Consider the following 17821-nt stretch of genomic DNA (forward strand, 5'->3'; position numbering starts at 1 on the left):
TCTGGGTCCGGGGGGGGTTCCCTTCCCCTTCTGCTGCTGTTCTTGTGCACCTCTCCTGGAACCCATAACCGATTGCCCCCCCCTTCTCATTTTAGCATCTGGTTCATGTCTTCCATGCTGCGCTCTTGTGCTGCTCGCCAGTTGTGCCGCCGGCTTCTGGCCTGGTTCCGCGCTTTGATGCTAGGGATGCATGTCAGCAAAGCGTTCCTTGCCTGGTCCGGCGGCGTTTTAGCACCGCTGGCTGGGCTCTTTTGGACGCCATCCATACCTCGCCGGTACGTACCACTTTGGCCAGAGGACGGACTAGCGGTGCGAGCTAGCGGTGCTACTGCCATGAATTAGCGGTGCTGCTACCTCACGGGCCCGGGCTGCCAGTGTTGATACAGCACCTGGTGCGCTACTCTACTCTGCTCTGCTCTGCTTTCTCAGGTAGCCTACACCAACCACGAACCAAGAGACTCAAGTCTGATTCTCTCTGCATCGGCCCTGTCAAAGAAGCCCAAAGAAAAAGAAAAAGAAAAAGAAGAAAAAAAAAAAAAAAAAAAAAGCCAAGCAGAGCAAGACGAAAAGGGCAATAAAGAAACGAGGGTTAAACAAGGACAAAACGAGCGACTCAAGACTCAAGAGCCACTCACTGTGCCGCTACTGGCAGCCCCGAAAAAAAAGATACAGGCGCTTGTACCCTCACATCCCTGGCACCTCCGCCGCACAGAAATAAACCTGGGGTCTGTGGCTCTTGCTGGCGCTGCGCGTGTCTGCATGTACCGGTACCTGGCTGCTCCTGCACCTGCTCCCGTACCTGTACCTGTACCTGTAGCCGTGCTGCAACGCGCAGATATTGTACCCACCTCACTTACACAGATCCAAACTCTGGTCGACGACTTTCCTCTGCTTCTCATCTCGGCCTCACCTCACTTCCCAAACCCACAATCCTTCATCTCAAAGTCTCCAGCGTCTCTCTTTTCTCTTTTCTCTTCTTTCCCCCTCCGCAACCCACCGCGACTTTGCAACTCCGTGCGGCGCTGCATCACTGCGAGCCTCGCTCCTCCATAAAACAGCCAACCATCCACATCCGCGCTGCTCGTCGTGCTTCACTCTCATCATCGGCTCCCCATGTCGGTTACAGCTGCGCCCTCGAATCCGCATCTTCTTCACCTGCCGCTGTCGCCGTCATTCTCCGGCTCCCGACGACCCGTGCTGCCTCCCCTCGGCATTCTGCACAAGCCCTCGACGCTCGCCCGCGACATCGACCATCATCACCAGCATCTGGCAAACGGCCTGCGGACGCCTCCAGTCGACGACATGAGCACCACCTACCAGCAGGTGCCGGCCGCCTACGACAGCCATGCCCTGCGATCATACACGTCGGCAATTGTCCACCCCAGCAGGCCAAAGACCGTGGCCGTGCCTGGCCTCAACGATGCTCGCCAGTATGGCCGATATCCTGCAGTCCAGCAAAACCAGCACCAGCACCAGCACCAATACCAGCACCAGATTCCCGTCTCGCAGGCTCTGCACGCACCGCTGCACAGCACTCCCTCTGATCGATCCGCGAAATCAACGCCAGCCTCGGTGGTTTCTGCCAAGGATGCTGCCTCGTCACGGAGGAGCTCCGAGGCGCTCATCTACCACAGTCTCCAGATCCCGAGATGCATCAGCCCCAGCGGCGGCAGCTTGGCGGATTTTGCAGCTCAGGTTAGTCGAATCCTTTCCAAACAACCATACGCGCACATGTTCCGATTTCTTGTACAATTCTTCTCACCCTACGAGTTTCGTACCCTTGTCTTGTTTTTCACTGCTCGCCTTGTTCCCTCTATCCAGTTGCCCAGTTAGCTGACTCTATGCGTTTTCCTGTCTAGATGACGTGCCTCTTTTGGTTCGAACCTCATGACCATCTCAGAAAGGCCGAGAGCATGAAATCACGGCCAAATGTACTTCCCTCTCGTCTGGTGGATCTGGCCAAGCCAAGCTCGCAGTTTCGAAAATGGGTCTACAACGTCTTGTCCACCACCCAGGTGACACAAAACGTAATCCTGCTAGCTCTGCTCTTCATCTATCGACTCAAGTGTTCGACACCACAGATCAAGGGGCGAGGAGGCAGCGAGTACCGATTGCTGACTGTCTCTCTCATGCTTGGCAATAAATGTAAGCACTCTTCATGGAAGAATCGTGGGGCGGCAGAAGAAAGGCTAACACCAGTGTCTAGTCCTCGACGACAACACTTACACAAACAAGACGTGGGCTGAAGTGTCCTGCTTCACCGTCAACGAGATCCACGTCATGGAAGTCGAGTTTCTGAGCAACATGCGATACAACCTCCTTGCCTCCAAGGACGAGTGGGAGGAGTGGTTGACCAAGCTGGCCTGCTTCCACGACTACTACGAACAGGCCCTCCATATCCCGGCATCGCCGCTGCACGCCGTGTCTCCGTCTTCCAGGAGCTTCCACTCTCCCATCCCCTCGCCGACCACGACGACGCTGGCAGCCCCTGCCGATATGGCCTTTATGCCCAGCAGCATCGCACCAAACTTCTCGCCTACGACCTCGAGACACGCTCAGAACTGGGCCATGTACCACGCCAACCCCGTGTCGCCGCTGGCTGCAAGGCCGACCATGGTCCTGCCCATCAACCGAAAGCGCAGCCCCGACGTGGACCCGATTGAGCACCCTGCCAAGCGACACATGCGTCAAGCCCAAAGACCCAACATGGCGGTGCCACCGGTGATGAATGCCCGGCCCAAGGACTCGGCCAGGCTTCCTGTCCCGCATCTCACTCTCGTCACGACGCAGGTCCCCCCCCATCCAGCCACCCGTCTTCCCGGCCTCGGCAACATCAGCGGCAATGACCATGACGCCCATGACGACGGGATACGCTCCTCAGTCACCCTATGCCGCTGCCAGCCAGAACATGGTTTCACTGCCGCCTATCCAGCCCGGCGCACGCGCCATGTCCGCCGTCTATCAGCCTGCTTCCGCCGCGACGGTACCAGCCTCGACCGGTTTCCCCAACTCGGCGCTCCCCGGCCAGCCATCGATGGCCTATACCACGCCCACCAAGCACCTCACCTCTGCCTACACCTCCTCGCCCATGGCTGAGAATCTGTTTGGAACCGCCTCGGGAATGCACACGCCGATTGCCCTCACACCAATCTCCCACTCTCCCAGCGTCTACTTGCAGCAGCGGGCCAGCCCCTACCGACCTATTCGCCACGTCAACCGGCTACTCTACCCACCGCCGTCGGCATCGCTGGATCAATATCACTTGGCGGTCCCCGTCCAGCCTACGCAGATGCACTACCAGCCTCTTGGTCGACGAAACGATTTACGCACCGGTGTGGTGCCCGAGTTTGTCGTGTACAACAGAGGCCAGCAATCCCTTCCGCAGAATGGAGTGCAAGGAGCGTATGCACCCTAGGGGTGGCTGCATTGTTCCTTTTGCAACCGTTGGCTGGTGGATGGGAAGCACGTCTGCACCCCATACTATCGACAGTAGATGTTGCGAGATGAAAAGTCTCCATTCGACAGCGTGTCTCAACATCCTTGTACTTTTACTCATGTTTTTTTTTTTTGTTTCTTGACTATTTTTGGAGTCGCGGGGTGTTATTCCCCCTACCTTGTGTTATTAGTTGCTATCTGCTCTTTTTTTTTAATGTTTTCTTTTCGGGCTTATGCTAGTTTATCAAGGCGGAGCACATCGATTTGCATGGTTTGGGCGTTGGTTAAGGGAAATTGGCTGGTACATGGGGATATGCGGCTTTGATCGGGTTTTCGGGTATGTCCATGACGACGGTACAGCACACGACGGAAATGGGAAACCTGGTCGAGCGAGTCTAAAGGGGGTGCCAAAGGGAAATGCTTGATACACTTATACTCCTCCAGAAGCATTTATTTGGAGTTGATTTCTTTTTTTGTGGTTACGCGGTTAATGCCTTTATTTCCCCTTTTTCTGTTCTATTTTATCGCGTTTATCTTTTAAGACTCTATTTTTTATGTCCATTATAATATCAATGGATGATGCAAAGACCAGTGGTTTGGGTTGTTTACCGGGCAAATGGGGCCAAGTGAAAAGGGAGGGCGACACGATATAACTGGCTGGAATGAGAGAAACAGAACAGCCTTTTTTCTCTCCTCTCAGACTTGTGAATTGGGCCTCTTGTTATTACACTTTTTTTTCTTATCTGCTTTTTCTGTCTAAGATACCACCATTACGATTTAGGCTTTTGGGGAAATGGGAATTGAATTGAACGGGCATTATGATGTCGCCCTTGTTCTTTATGCATTTTTTGTCTCTCATGCGTGAATTCATTTATTAGCAGTTATGTGCAACGTACGGACTGGTGTCGAGGGAGAGAAAGCGAGGAGAAGAGGGATGTTGTATGGACTCCTTTGTAGGGAGGGCTGACGATGTTTTGCTTGGACGTCGTTGTATGAAGTAAGAAAGGAAGGAGTGTATGAATCAGTTTTGTTTTACTACAGCAACGTGGTGCTCTTGTGGGGTTGAAAGCCCGATTATTGATGTTGCTGCAGGGTATCTACAGACGAGCGGTATCGTGGATATTATGTAATCTCGCGCTGGTGGTGTTGGAGTTTGTTTGTTTACTCTGGATAGTCCCCGTATCTATGCTTGGAGTATAAGGCTACCTGTCATGATGAAGCGTGAATTCTCAACTTGAGATACTTGATATAATCTCCAAGGTATCATCTCTTTTTGTAAACTTGGCTGGTACGGGCGTATGTTGAGCCCAGGGTCACCAAGACAACGGCTCCACGTATTAGTGCTTAAATGGAGACGGACGGAGCTGCATCTGTGGCTGCAAAACATGGCTGGACCTGCATCATGCTTAAAGTGGCGAATGCAGTTACTTTAATTCTATGTCGCCTTTCAAGACAAGCTGCTTCTCTGCTCTTTTTAATCGTCGCCATCTTGTATCTCACCTGCTGTCTTGGTACGTGCATGTACCGATACTTTGTAGAGACGCCCGTCTTCTCGTATTTCCAGCAGTAGCCAAAAGTCACCTTCCCTCCCTGTGGCCCCACCGCCCGGAATCCCACCCCCAACTTTTCCTCTTCCCTTTTTCTCCTCTCCTCCCCAGGTTCTCCCTTTGGAAATCTCGTATCCACCAGCAATTCTTGCCTCGTATCGAAACACCATCGACGACTGCATCTCGAATCCAAGAAGCGGGAAAAAAAGATTCCTTTTTGAGAGGGCGAATAGAAGAAGAGAAGCATCTTTTTTCTTTTCTTTTTCTCTTCCTTTCTGTTCAATCGTTTCCCCCGACACTCGTTTATTATTGTGGGGAGGAGGAGAGACTGTGGCGTCTTGTTTATTTGGATCTGGCAGCTGTCGCATCAAAGGGCAAGGCGAGTCTGAGGAAGAAAAAGGAGGATAAGGATACAAAGGGAAAAGGAGGACAGATGAAAGGACGCTGTTGATCGATACCGATACGACATCCTCGCTCGTTACGATTTCTTTGCGCGCTTGCGACACCAACACCACCGACGACAAACCGATCCGACCTCTCCCTAAACACCAAGGAATTCCACAATAGCCCATCATGTCGGGCTTTGGCGACTTCACCTCCATCTGCGAGCACACGCCGCTGCCGCTGTGCGCCTCGGTCGGCCCCGTCCTCTCGTCGTCGGGCCGCGTCGGCATCGAGCCCAACTGCTACGCGCGCAACATTGAAGTCGCAAACACAATCATCTTCGAGGGCGCCGCGTCCTTTGCCCACATTGGCGCGCTGGTCATGACCGTCATCATGGTCCTGCACGTGCGCAGCAAGTTCACCGCCGTCGGCCGCAAGGAGATTCTCAGCTTCTTCTACCTGTACATGCTCCTGACGTTTATTTCGCTCGTGGTGGATGCCGGCGTGGTGCCTGCGGGCAGTGGGCCGTTCCCGTACTTTGCGAGCGTGCAGAACGGCCTGACGAGCGCCGTCGTGACGTGCCTGCTTGTGAATGGCTTTGTGGGCTTCCAGCTGTACGAGGATGGCACGCCGCTGTCGGTGTGGATGCTGTGGCTCTGCTCGCTTGTGGCCTTTGCCATTTCCTTTTTGGTGTCGTTGGCGACGTTCAAGGGCTGGGCTGGGCTGGGGCCGACGAACACGATTGGCCTGTTTGTCGTCTTGTACCTGCTCAATGCGATTGAGCTGTTTGTGTATGTGGGCATGCAGATTCTACTAGTGGTCCGGACGCTGCAGGATCGGTGGCCGCTGGGCGACATTGCGTTTGGCATCTTCTTTTTCGTGGCGGGACAGGTGATTCTGTATGCGTTTAGCTCCAAGATTTGCGTGGCTGTGAGCCATTATCTGGATGGGCTGTTTTTTGCGACGATTTGCAATTTGTTGGCTGTCATGATGGTTTACAAGGTGAGTGACATTGAAGGAGATGGGGACGAGGTGGAAAAGGACAAGAAGAGGAAAAAAAGGAGAGTTGTTTGTCGAGACTTGCTAACGTGTTGCTTCTAGTACTGGGACTCCATCACCAAAGAAGATCTCGAGTTCTCTGTCGGCACCCGCATGAACAACTGGGAGGTTAAGGAACTCCTCGGAGATGATGAGCGCCGCGGCACCGTCTATGCAGATGATCCTTATGCTCAGTCGAGCGGCTACGACATGCCCTACTCTCCGACCACGAACCGCTACTCATCCCGACACTAAGTCTGTTCACCACGGCCTTTGAGTTGGCGTGATTCTTTAATTGTTTTTGCGCAAAATTTTATTATCATATTTTTACGGGCACTTAATGTTGGCGAATCTAGGATGGACAGCTCCTAGTTTCACCATGTCGCTACTATTCCCCCCCGTCAGACGGGATTTTACGCTTTTACGTTTTTGTGAGGTTCTTTGCAGCATGGATATTGAAATGGCACGGCGTTTGACGAGAGAGTGATACCTGATGAGTTGTTGAGAGTATCCGCGTTTCTTACTGTCAATTTTGAATAGATGAGCAGACAAGAGGTGGTATATAGAAGCACAGATAGTACATGAATTAACACGTGAATGCTGTAGCACGCTCGGCGACTTTGTCTAATTATAGATTGTGTCTTGTCAGCAGAAACTTCCCTTTTCGTGTCTATGTCGATGGCGATTACTAAAGAGGGGAAACCGACTCAGATCCATCCGTTTATCAATGCTATGTATGGTAACTGAGCACATTCTCGCTATCCTTGTCCGCATGACGGGGCAGATGACTTGAAGGAACGATTAACTCGTGGTGGATTACGATTCACGGTTGTTACAGGTCTGTTGTCTATCTGTTGCTGATGACTGATAATTACCGAGTTTAGTAAACGCCAGAAGCGTACTTTTGCACGGAAGCTGGTGTTGCTGCAACGTATAAGCGCTTGTCAGTGGAAGGGGTCCTCTTCGGGTGCTTACGACTTGGTTGAAAGACAAAACAAGTCTACTTGCTGGGCTGGGTTGCATAACTGACGCGAGTCCTTGAGTCCAGTCAGCCTCATCGTTGATCTGACTTTAAACTCATGGGGTCTTTGCGAGACTTGCTGACTTGTATATATTAGTTGCGGACAATAGCCCCAGATTACAATTTGTTTACTATTCAGAAAATAAAAAAGACTCGAGTGACTAGTTCAGTTGAGCAAGCTGAGATTTAATTATCCCACCAGTCCCAGAAGCCTGTCAGATTTTCTTTTTTTATGCATTTGACCCCCCCCAAAGGTTTTGCAAGATTACACAAACCTGAATAGGTAATGAATTTTTATGCCCTCTTCTGGGCAACCGACTACTGTTCTTGGTCTTTCGCTTCTTAACCTGCCCTGTGAAACTGAATCCTTCGACTCAAGGGAAGCTCAGGCCACGTAACTCAACAACCAGGGTAAGGCGTATTTTCCTGTCGTATCATCATAGTGTAACAAGGGTTTTTTTTTCTCCAATAATGTCCACCCCCTCGGCATGAATAAACTGGCCGGCCGAGTTTATGGGCTCGATCGCGGAGGGCTGTGTTTTGAATACTATCTTTCTTTGGTGGTTCCACTGAATGATCATGGGTGGGGGGAGGTCCTTTTGCAACAAACAAGTTACAGTCCATATAATTTGTCTCTTTTTGTTGCTGAAAGCGGGTTTACGAACCTCGGTATCGAGCTGGTGTAGGCGAAGTGTGAAAGTAGGCAAAGTGTAAAGAAAAAAAAAAAAACGAGTTTAAGCCTCAAGGAGAAGTTGTTACATTGCTACTTTGTATCCAAGGCAGCAGCGAAAAAAAAAAAAAACCCAAACCCCCCTCCCCTTTATTCTGATTCCTTCGGGTTCCTCCAACTCGGAGTTAATAGTAGAATAAGGAATACGCATCAACTAGCGAAACTCACAGCGAAAAGAGGGCTTTAAAGTGTCGGGAGCATGGAGCACAGCCCAACGCCAAGGAATATTCTAACTCGCCTGAGGAAAGGGTTTGCGAAAGAAAAAAAAAACGGCCATGCTGAATCCTTCCTTCATGCTTCCATTCCCCCCCGCCCCTCCCGGCTTTTTTTTTTTTTTGATGCGATCCTTTTTTTCTTCTTCTTTTGTCGGCGGCGGAAATACTGCCACACACTTGTAAAAGTCGCAAGTCCGAGCAGTATCGGGTTTCTGCAAGAGTTGCGGATTTCTTGTTTTCTTACAAAACTAGTATATTGCAAGGGAGGGAGGGTGTGAAACTTAAAAAAGGTCTGTTTATACTAATCCATCTGCATCAACTTGTGCGCTATCAGCTGTCAAAACTTAAAGAACGCTTGTATTCGCCTCTTGGCTTTTTTTTTTGATACGCTTTTGCCAAGGAAGCCAAGCAAGTCAAGGGCCAGGCGATGAAGCGAGCAGCCAACAGCACAGGCGAAAGTAGAGCAAATTATGCTGCTACTGCTGCTATAGGTAGTAGCAAGGTATAGAGAGAGGTGTACTGGATGACTCGTTGACGAATTAATGCCCAAGTAGGGTTAAACTCACGCCGGATAAGAAGGAAGTGATGAAGAGAGAAGGGCAGTAGTTGGCAATACACTACTCGGAGTCGTCTGCATATTACATTCTACACACACCACCTTGCTCATGCGCTTTCTTCATCGTATACATCGTATATTGACTTGACTCCTACTTGGCCTTTTGTGATTAGTTGCACTAACTGTTTGGGTGCTTTGTAATAACCTCCGTTGGGCATGACTACAGCTGCTATACTTGTACACGAACTACCAGGGGTTATATAGCCTTTGTCTTGATGGCCTGCTCGATTGCGTTGAACAAGCTTGGCAGTTTGGGGTAAAGCCTCGTTTGTCGTATATACTTGTGGTACGACGCGTGCTTTTGTCGTTGCTTTTCGTCAGCAGCCGCCGATCTACCGCTTCAGGACAAAGCTGAGCAGCGGGTTGTCCGCTCGTGCAGGATTCGAGACGCAGTGCTAGCACCACACTACTGTGAGTAGTCGTGGTATAGGTTAGATGCGGGCTAGGAGGAATAGGCAATAGATGGCGAGCGTGATGGATGACGATTGGGCCGCGCAGAGTTTAACAAGGGGCTGATGCTTCTAATTCCGTGAAATAGTAATGGCACATGTAATACTAGTAATACGAACTACTTTCATGTTCTAGTGTCCCCCCCTCGGTAGGGCTTTTGAGGATTCGGGGCCACTAGGATCCTCGACTTACATCCGAGAGAAGCCCGGCATTACAACAACTTGGAATCAAACAGATACCAGAGCAACAGCCTGCCGGAGATGGACATGGACCGTGGGCTGGATTGCCGAAAACTGGAGACTTTGGAGCTGAACGGGGGGGCGTCTTTGTCTAGACACGGGCTTTTTATTTCCCATCCAAAGGGGGCGTCTGTTTCTTGGCTTTTTGGGCTGTCCGAGGTAGATCCGGGGGGTAGGGATCGGATTATTGGCCAATCGGCGTCGAGGGGCAGGTATTCTGTATAAGTGATGTGTTATAATTGCTGCGCCCATCTGTCTCTCTTTTCACGCTGCTGACATATCACGAGGAAAGAAGAGAACTTTTAACGAGATGAAATTGATCTGCTCGTGGAGATGTGCGAGAGGGGGAGTCTGTCATGCTCGTTGGTTTCAGGTTGTGCTGCTCGTTGGACTTGCCATCCATGAGCATTGTTCGAGTACGGTATGAGCAAGATACCTAGAATGGTGTATACAAGATGAACCGTTTGAAAGCAAGCCAAAATCTGACACTGGCCTAAATCGACCGTAAAACTCACTACATACTTGTACAGTAAATGCACCCTCCCCCAAAAAACACCGTATAGGGCGGACAAGGATTTATTTTCTCGTACGAGTAGGCACGGATCGGAGCACGGAGCAGAACCAAAGAGCAATTCACAGCGACTGGCACTCCACATCACGCCGAGGACCAAAGTTCAGGCTGCTGCTTTTTTTGCCTTGTTCGTCTTTGTCTATTGCGATGTGGGATATTTCCGGACCGGAGTTGCAGCAGCCAAGGATTTTCACGGTGGGGAACAGGAGCGTATGAGAGTACGATGAAAGGTTCTTTTAATGCCTAGGTAGGTATAACAAGACTTGTTAGTGGTTACCTGTATATCACCATCAGCGAACCTTGCCTTGGAGTGAAATAGGACGCTGTTTCGAGGGGAGGGGTGTGCGTGAAGACATGTGGCAAGGGTCCCCTGGTAATTTCCTATCTCGTCCATTCATTACCGGTAAAGACAAAACAAAAAGGTTCCAGCGCCGGTTTTCCATTGCTGCTTGTACAACCTAGCATCTGCCTAGTCTGCGTGCGTGCAGGATTTTGACAAGTCGGGTAAGCATTCAATCTTGGACGGCCGCAGCATTGCGAGCTCACATCGAATCAGACTGGCCAGGGGGGGAGAGAGTGGAGGACAGTCTAGAATGTCTTGTTTTTTCTTCCTTTTTGTCTTTTTTCCTCTCTGAGTTGCGCCGTCACGGAAGATGCCGCCGACGCAGAAGCGATAGCCGCTGCTATGTTACGGCTATTATGCCGAAGCCGAGCTCAGCTGCTCTTTAAATTGCCGTTCTATTGAAAAAAGAAAGACACGTTCGTTCTAGAGCCCAAAAAAGTAGTGGCACCCCGAACGGCATATTGTGGGACCTAGGGGGTCTGGAGAAGGATAGGAAAATAGTGAAGCCATTTTTTTTTTTTTTTTTTTTGCTGCTAGTACAATACGGCTGAGGGCCGTCTTTCCATTTTTACGTGATTGAGGCTCTGTTGTAATAAGTAATACAGGCTACTGGATTACAAAATGTGCGGCCGCTGCTTATGAGACGTGGTCCAGGGCCGAGTTGCATATTAGGTTGATCATCGGACGCTCTTGTGACAGGGTACGGAGGATATAGACGGATACCTGGTAGATGCTATATACAGTAACCGCGTGCTGAGCCTGTCGGTAGGGATGTAATACATAGCGTGCCGTAGAAATAGGTACAGGACGGTAAGATTGCAGACCCTGTCTTTTTTTACGTGGGGGGAACTTGGACATACGGCAATACAAAAGCCCGGCGAGTGAGAGAGAAGAGGATGTTTTTTTCGAGTGGAGACGCATTCTGATGAAGCGGAAGATGGAGTCTTTTTAGCTTATGGAAGAAGTCGATGATTGATAATACTATTGCCCTTTTAGGCAGTTTCAGTCTATCATAGGCAACAAGGGTGCGAAGAAGGGTTCTTAAACAATCAGCACACATTTCTCAACATTACACACTATAATAACAAAACATGTAAAGTATTAATGCTTTTACTGCTTTTACTACTGCTATTATTACTACTATTACTACGCTATATCCAATATGCATTATTAAATATTAGTTTTAGGGACTAGATGACCTTTTCTTTTATAAAATAGTGCCCATGTTTCAAACCTGTGTGTGCATTTTTATTTTGCCGTCCTATTCTTCGCACCCTTGGTGAGTCAGTTTAGCCTTTGGCGTAACTTGCTGATCAGAGCTGAAGGTGGAATGTTTCTGTGGACTAGAACAGCTTAGCAAGGTAAGCGAAATACGCGAAAGGGGGGAGAGCTAGTGCATGTATACAGTAGTGGCAGTGTTAGTAGAAGCATTGGCAGCTGAATGATGAATCACAGACTATACGGGCACTATAGCACGGCTAGGTATATTCCGCGGATGATGGCCGGTTTCTGCTGACGCAGCATACGAATGCCCTGAAGCAGTTAGGCTTGCGAGATACAACCAAGCATGAAGCAGCTCCTAGGCAACAAGAGAAGAGAGTAGTATACTGGGCATATTGAGCCATGGCATGATGCTTGGTTTTGGAACAAGCGCTCATGTTGGTAGCAACATGAACCAATAAGCTTCGGATGACGACATTTCGATTATTAACGCCAAAGCCATGGCTCGCATCGGGTTGAGTAATCTCATTTCCCCATCGCTATAGCCTATCCATGCCTATTTGTTCTAGGAGTTGTTAGCGCCGCAGTAAAAAAGGGAATATAGAGTCGAGAACACGAGTAATGCTCAGCCGGGCAAGGCTCAGGCTTGAATCGAAAGGATATACTTAAAAAAAAAACGAGGAGAGCGAAAATGACAAGACAAATTAAGCTAGCATTGACTAATGATGACAATACCAACAAGAAACAAAAAAAGGGCCATGTGATGGATCTTTTTCCCCGGAAATAAGGGCCAGGCCAGTCGGCGAGTTTGTCTGATGCGGAAAAGAATCCTGCAAAACTCAATTTCTGTTGACCCTTGGTGCACTTTAGGGCGCGGCCGCTCAGGCGGTTCACAAATAATTAGTAATGGCTTCGTGGGTAGGATCCGCGGCAGAATCAGGAAAGACATCTACGAGCAGAGCAGAGCAAATGGTAGAGAGGCTCGGAAAGATGCTTTGAGTGAAGAATGTACTTGGAGTATCCGCAAGTTGCCGCATCGGGCGCATCTGGGCAGTGAGTTTGATATGATGGGCCATGAGACATGTTTATCATGAATTAAGTCCGAGGCTTGGATGTGAACAGGGGGTGCAGGGAAGCGTCTTGACACGCACCCGAGGAGGAATACGCCTTGATACTACGGCGAAGAAAAAGGTTTGATGTAATGCAACGGCACGACTCCTTCTCTTCGATTTCTCATTTTACTTTGTCCTGTGCTTTCGAATCCTTCCAACGGCCGATAGTACGAAGGAGTTACTAACCTGGGACTAGAAACAGTCTAACGCCTTTGCTATACGCAATCATCTCCACACGGCCAGATACGCAGCGCATATACGCCCCCCCGTCTGCTCCGAAGAACTCGCTCGCTACCCGCTGTGCTGTATCTCGGAAAATATGACTGGGCAGACGAAAAGCGAACCCCATTAGAAGGGCGCATTACGAAACATGATAAAAAAAGATGATGCCTCAACAAGGCCACAACCCGCTTAATCCGCAAGACCCGCGCGATCCATCGGATATAGTAAGTCAAGCCCAAGTTTAGGGGAGCCCAGCCCAGCCAACGAACGAACGGGGCGATAGCCGTTGGCTGAAAGAGGAAAAAAGCTGCCGAATAAGAAAGATGAGAAAACAAGTAGAAAAAAAAGGATGCTAAAAACCAGCCGGGGTCTGGGCAGTCGTATATTCTGGCCAACCAGAGATGACAAGCTGCAGTGCTCTGAGTCGTGGTGCAGACACTACAAAAACACGATGACTTGTAAAAGAAGGAAGAAGGTACTGTAGAAATTGGGCATAAAAAAACAAAAATCGTCAAAATGTAGAAACAAGCTTTTGGAGTCAAGTTCTAGATCTCGGGTTGATATCACAAGTTGGGCTGTGTGATGTTACACTCTGATGCAGAATACGGAGCCCTGTTTTGCAGCTTTCATTGGATGACAACGTTTCTGGCGAGATGATCACCACACCTACATGAGAAAAGGACACAAGCGGCCAAATTAGAACTGCCGCCGCACATCCAGGATTCAAGGGAAGTGGGATGGAGTTACGACAGGAATATGCGGTTGATAGTTGCAAAAGCCGCGCCCCGGTTATTTGTTCCTCCTCGTCGTCTTTTCTGGCTTCGAAGGATTTTTTACTTGGATCGGCTCGCCGAGAGCGCACCCCCCCATGCTAGAACTTTGACGGCACATGTCATGCCATGCCATGAATCAAGGGGTGAAGAGGGAAAGACTACGCGATTCTTTTTTTCTGGTATTTCTTCCAAGCTGCCGGGATGTACAAGATGGGATGCGATGGATGAGGCGAAGGATCCGCTTGTCTGAACGGGCTATACGAAATATATGCTGGTGGGCAATTTTTGTAACATTGGACAGCCGCACTAGCGGTCCGCATTTGCCTGGATTGCGTGGGATAATTGATAGGCTATTCCATGTTACTTGGCTGTGTATGCCGAGAGTGTGCGTGTAAGAGACGAGTGTAAGTTGATCCGATAGCCGGTTTTCCCACGCGGAGGAGCAACACCGCATATTGTGTACCCATAATGACGCTAGTTTTGACTGATTGGATAGTCTTGAAGGAAAGAAAGCGTGTGTCTTGGCCCTTTCTGCGTCCCTTTTTTTTTTGTTGTGGTGGAGAGAATGGCGGATAGCGGATAGCCGGACGGATACAGGCACGCCAGGAGAGCCAAGGACGCGAAGGATTGGGGATGCAAGGAAGAAGAGAGTGAAACGAAGAGAAGGATAAAAAAATGGAGCAGAATAGTATTTCTCTCTCTCTCTCTTTTCTGCTTAATGGTCTTTATTTCCTTAATTGGAAAATGGAGTCTTTTGTGAATGACTCTGAATGACTCGGCAAGGCGATGGCAGTTGGACAGCAACAATGGCATACATTTGGGATAGCTCGCTTGGAGTCGCCCGCAGAGGTATCAAGAGCTTTGCTTGAGTCGTTACACAAGCACTATAGTCGGGCTATCCGAGGGCTGATAGGGTACCGCACTCGTATAGTAGCCAGCATAATCCCCGATTGGGCAGAAACGAGGCAACAAGATAGGCTCGCTGCCCGGGCTTCTGGAGTCAGTCTTTTGGGGGCTGTGTTGGCATGTACTTGCTCGGATGATGCACGCAGTATTCCAGACTAGAACAAAGCAAGGGAGTAGATTACTTTTTTTCTTTTTCGGAAACTCGCTCTGCGTGGGGGATCGATGCAGGCAAGATCATCACAGTATCCGCCGGCATGACACAGTACTAAGCACCTAATCATCAAAGCAATGCTAGAATGGCTGTGGAAGAAGCAGTTTAAGCATTGAATCTCATCTGGCCGGCACTTGCATCAAGGGCCTTTTGGCGTATGCCCTACAAGTTGTTTGTTTTCGAACTGCCGTTGATACAACACCGAAAGCCACATGTTAGTCTATCGGCCAAGCAACGGTGCCACCTCCACACAAAATTGGGCAAAAAACATGGATGTTATGGAATCATGGCAATTACGCCTTTTTTTCTTGCCCGCTTTACTAGTTTAACTACTTGTTCAATGTATTATTAAAAAAAAAAGCCCGAAACGCGACAAGTACTATTGTTAAAATAGTTCCTATTTCGCGTGTTCTGGCTGGGCTTTCTAGTGCTAAACTTTGGGCTAGCGGGGGCTAATAAGTTCGGGCTTTAAGCTTGCAATCGGCAAAAAGAAGCTGAAAACGAAAGAACCAAGTGTTGGCAACTTTGTTCCGCGATTTTTTTTTTTACTTTTTGTTTTTTTTTGTTCGTAAACGTCACGAATTGCAAACAATGAATAGGGGTGGCACTTGATAGCTTGACTACTCTGTTGGCTGTCCTTTGTTTGCTTAGATTCAATAGAGATGTGACGCACTGGCGCATGCATCCCGACTCTTTTTGCTTTCAGAAATGGACAGCATTGCCTGATTCGGAAGCAGGATGGAACTTTCAATCGCCTCCCCAACGCCTTTCTGCTGGTTTGCTATTGACGGCAATAATTGCATCACATCTCGCAGATAGAGACTATGGCAGCGCTAGAAGAGCACGGTCCGCCAAGCTATCGCGGCCGGACTGAGGGATGGGCATTTGCCCCTTTGGTCGATTCTGGTCGGGGCGCCGGATCGGTAAAGTGGCATATACCAGAAGCAGGCAATGGTGGCAGAGGAGCAGGTACCCGGCATGTCGTCTTGATGCTGCCACAGTAACGGCATTTTCATGCTGGCTGCAGCCGGCGCTTCTCGTCTTGCGCCGGCCAATTCAAGCCATTCTTACGCGAGAGTATAGTCGCTAGAATCGTGTCACAAATACGCCAGATCAATAATCACCAGATTAGCTAACCACGCCGTAATATCTGGCTGCCAGCTGCAGCGCCGTCTAATTATAGCCCCCGAGACGCTCGAAGACGAGCAGTACCTTGCGGCTACTTGCCTGTGCGCCTATCGCGATGGCTCGTTGTTTGTACCCGCCTCGTCTCGCGTGTCTCGTTTGCTGCTCTCTGTTTCCGTTCACTCCTCTTCGCTGTCCTCTTTTATGTTTTATCCCCTCCTTCATTCTTTATTCTCTCATATTCATTTGCCAATCCGGGTACATTTCCATCCTCCTCCTCCTCTTCCATCGCATTTTCCTTCTTCATCTTCTTCCTCTCTTCCTCCTCTACATATCCCACGCCCCCTCCCCTTGTCCAAACAAATCTCACCCCTCCCCCCCCTAAGAAAAACAATTCTTCTTATCTGATGCTTCCATCCTGCACACCCTCCCCTGCTCTCACATTCTTATTTTATTATATTTATTATTTTATATTTCTCTTCTCTTCTCCGGTTCGCCTGAATCTCCCCTTGCAGCCTCAAGACCCATCCCTTTATACGACGCTTACGTATCCTGTCTCCCAGATCGACCACCCACCGAAGATAGAGAATAGGCTGCGGATAGACGTAGACCCAGATTGATGAGAGGACCAGACGATATATACTGTACAGTAAGTCGTTCCCAGACGGCCTTTTTCCCCATTGTGGAGTCTTGCCTTTCTAACGCCTTTTATTCACCGGCCAGAGTTACAAACACTCAGCTGTGATCAGTAATACCCATTGTAATCCGGATCGAAAGAAAGGTCTTGTCAACCAGGTTAGTCAATGCTCGCTCTTTTTGTCAATCTGCCATGGGGGTTTCTCTTCTCGATGCGGCTGCTATCGTCGAGCAGAGCCGCACCTAGGATTTTGCTCGCTTTTTGTTTCCCGTTTCTCTCTTTCTCGATCCTTTGATCTGTATATATATACATGCCCCCTTGGGATTGGAAAGGAATACGCAAAAGAAGAAGAAGAAAGACCCTGCCTGACATGGTTACAACAATCCTGCCAAACTCTTGTCTGTCTCGGTGTTCTACAAGTATATTGACTGGATTGGGACGCTGCAATAGGTACCGCAGCAGCCGCAGCCAGGCAGCCGGCGTATTATTCCTTGTCCGTTCCTTGTCGGCGTCGCAAGACAAATTCTAGCCTTGGCACCACCATCTCGCTTTTGCCTAGTGCCTGGGCGTGTAGATACCACGCCGGCTTACCTTGTCTCTCTCTCTCCACAAGTATGGAGAAGCCTGGGCGTGGGCTATATACTGGCTCGTCCCTTTTTTGAGATTCATATAGACGCCACCATCTGCTTCTAGTTCTAATCTGCTTCTTGCTCTACATGCTCTTCTCCTTGTGTCCCTTTATTGTCTGGTTGACTAACCGTGAATATTTGGCCGTGGCTCCTGGAAACCAGGCCTCGCTGTCTTTGCCCATCTCGACCAGACCAACAACCTATACAAGCTCATACGACGACGGACAAACAGCATCGTCTTCCGCCTTGGCTGCACATCACCCGCAATTGGACTGCAGCCATCGATGACTGTTGTATATAACCGTCTTTATTAATCAATGGTTTGAAAACATCTTGGAACAAGGACAAGACAAGGGAACAACTCTGGCAACTACGATACCGCCACCGCCGTTCCCG

General features: G+C 49.5%; 4 protein-coding genes across 4 annotated transcripts; all 4 read left to right on the forward strand.

Moving 5' to 3' along the window:
- Positions 1-1113: 1113 nt before the first annotated feature.
- Positions 1114-3096, forward strand: TrAtP1_005321 (uncharacterized protein; the record flags this gene model as incomplete). The annotated part of the gene is made up of 3 exons (XM_014089413.2): positions 1114-1695; positions 1860-2145; positions 2207-3096. The coding sequence occupies 3 exons, from the start codon at positions 1114-1116 to the stop codon at positions 3094-3096; spliced, it is 1758 nt and encodes a 585-aa protein (XP_013944888.2).
- Positions 3097-3121: 25 nt separating this feature from the next.
- TrAtP1_005322 (uncharacterized protein) lies at positions 3122-3415 on the forward strand (the record flags this gene model as incomplete). Its single annotated transcript, XM_066112660.1, has 1 exon — positions 3122-3415. One exon carries the CDS (start codon positions 3122-3124, stop codon positions 3413-3415), a length of 294 nt encoding a protein of 97 aa, XP_065968745.1.
- Positions 3416-4923: 1508 nt separating this feature from the next.
- TrAtP1_005323 (uncharacterized protein) lies at positions 4924-7027 on the forward strand. Its single transcript, XM_014089410.2, has 2 exons — positions 4924-6368; positions 6468-7027. Exons 1-2 carry the CDS (start codon positions 5556-5558, stop codon positions 6657-6659), a joined length of 1005 nt encoding a protein of 334 aa, XP_013944885.1. The 5' UTR covers positions 4924-5555; the 3' UTR covers positions 6660-7027.
- Positions 7028-16778: 9751 nt separating this feature from the next.
- Positions 16779-17713, forward strand: TrAtP1_005324 (uncharacterized protein; the record flags this gene model as incomplete). Its single annotated transcript, XM_066112661.1, has 3 exons — positions 16779-16808; positions 16883-16954; positions 17588-17713. The coding sequence occupies 3 exons, from the start codon at positions 16779-16781 to the stop codon at positions 17711-17713; spliced, it is 228 nt and encodes a 75-aa protein (XP_065968746.1).
- Positions 17714-17821: the final 108 nt, after the last annotated feature.

Source organism: Trichoderma atroviride, chromosome 3 (assembly GCF_020647795.1).
Source record: "Trichoderma atroviride chromosome 3, complete sequence".
Lineage (NCBI taxonomy): Eukaryota > Fungi > Ascomycota > Sordariomycetes > Hypocreales > Hypocreaceae > Trichoderma > Trichoderma atroviride.

Bases quoted from the DNA above. Each gene is read 5' to 3' on its own strand.
- TrAtP1_005323 (XM_014089410.2), top strand. From the start codon at position 5,556: ATGTCGGGCTTTGGCGACTTCACCTCCATCTGCGAGCACACGCCGCTG. The intron at 6,369-6,467 runs GTGAGTGACATT...TGTTGCTTCTAG, and splicing joins CTGTCATGATGGTTTACAAG to TACTGGGACTCCATCACCAA.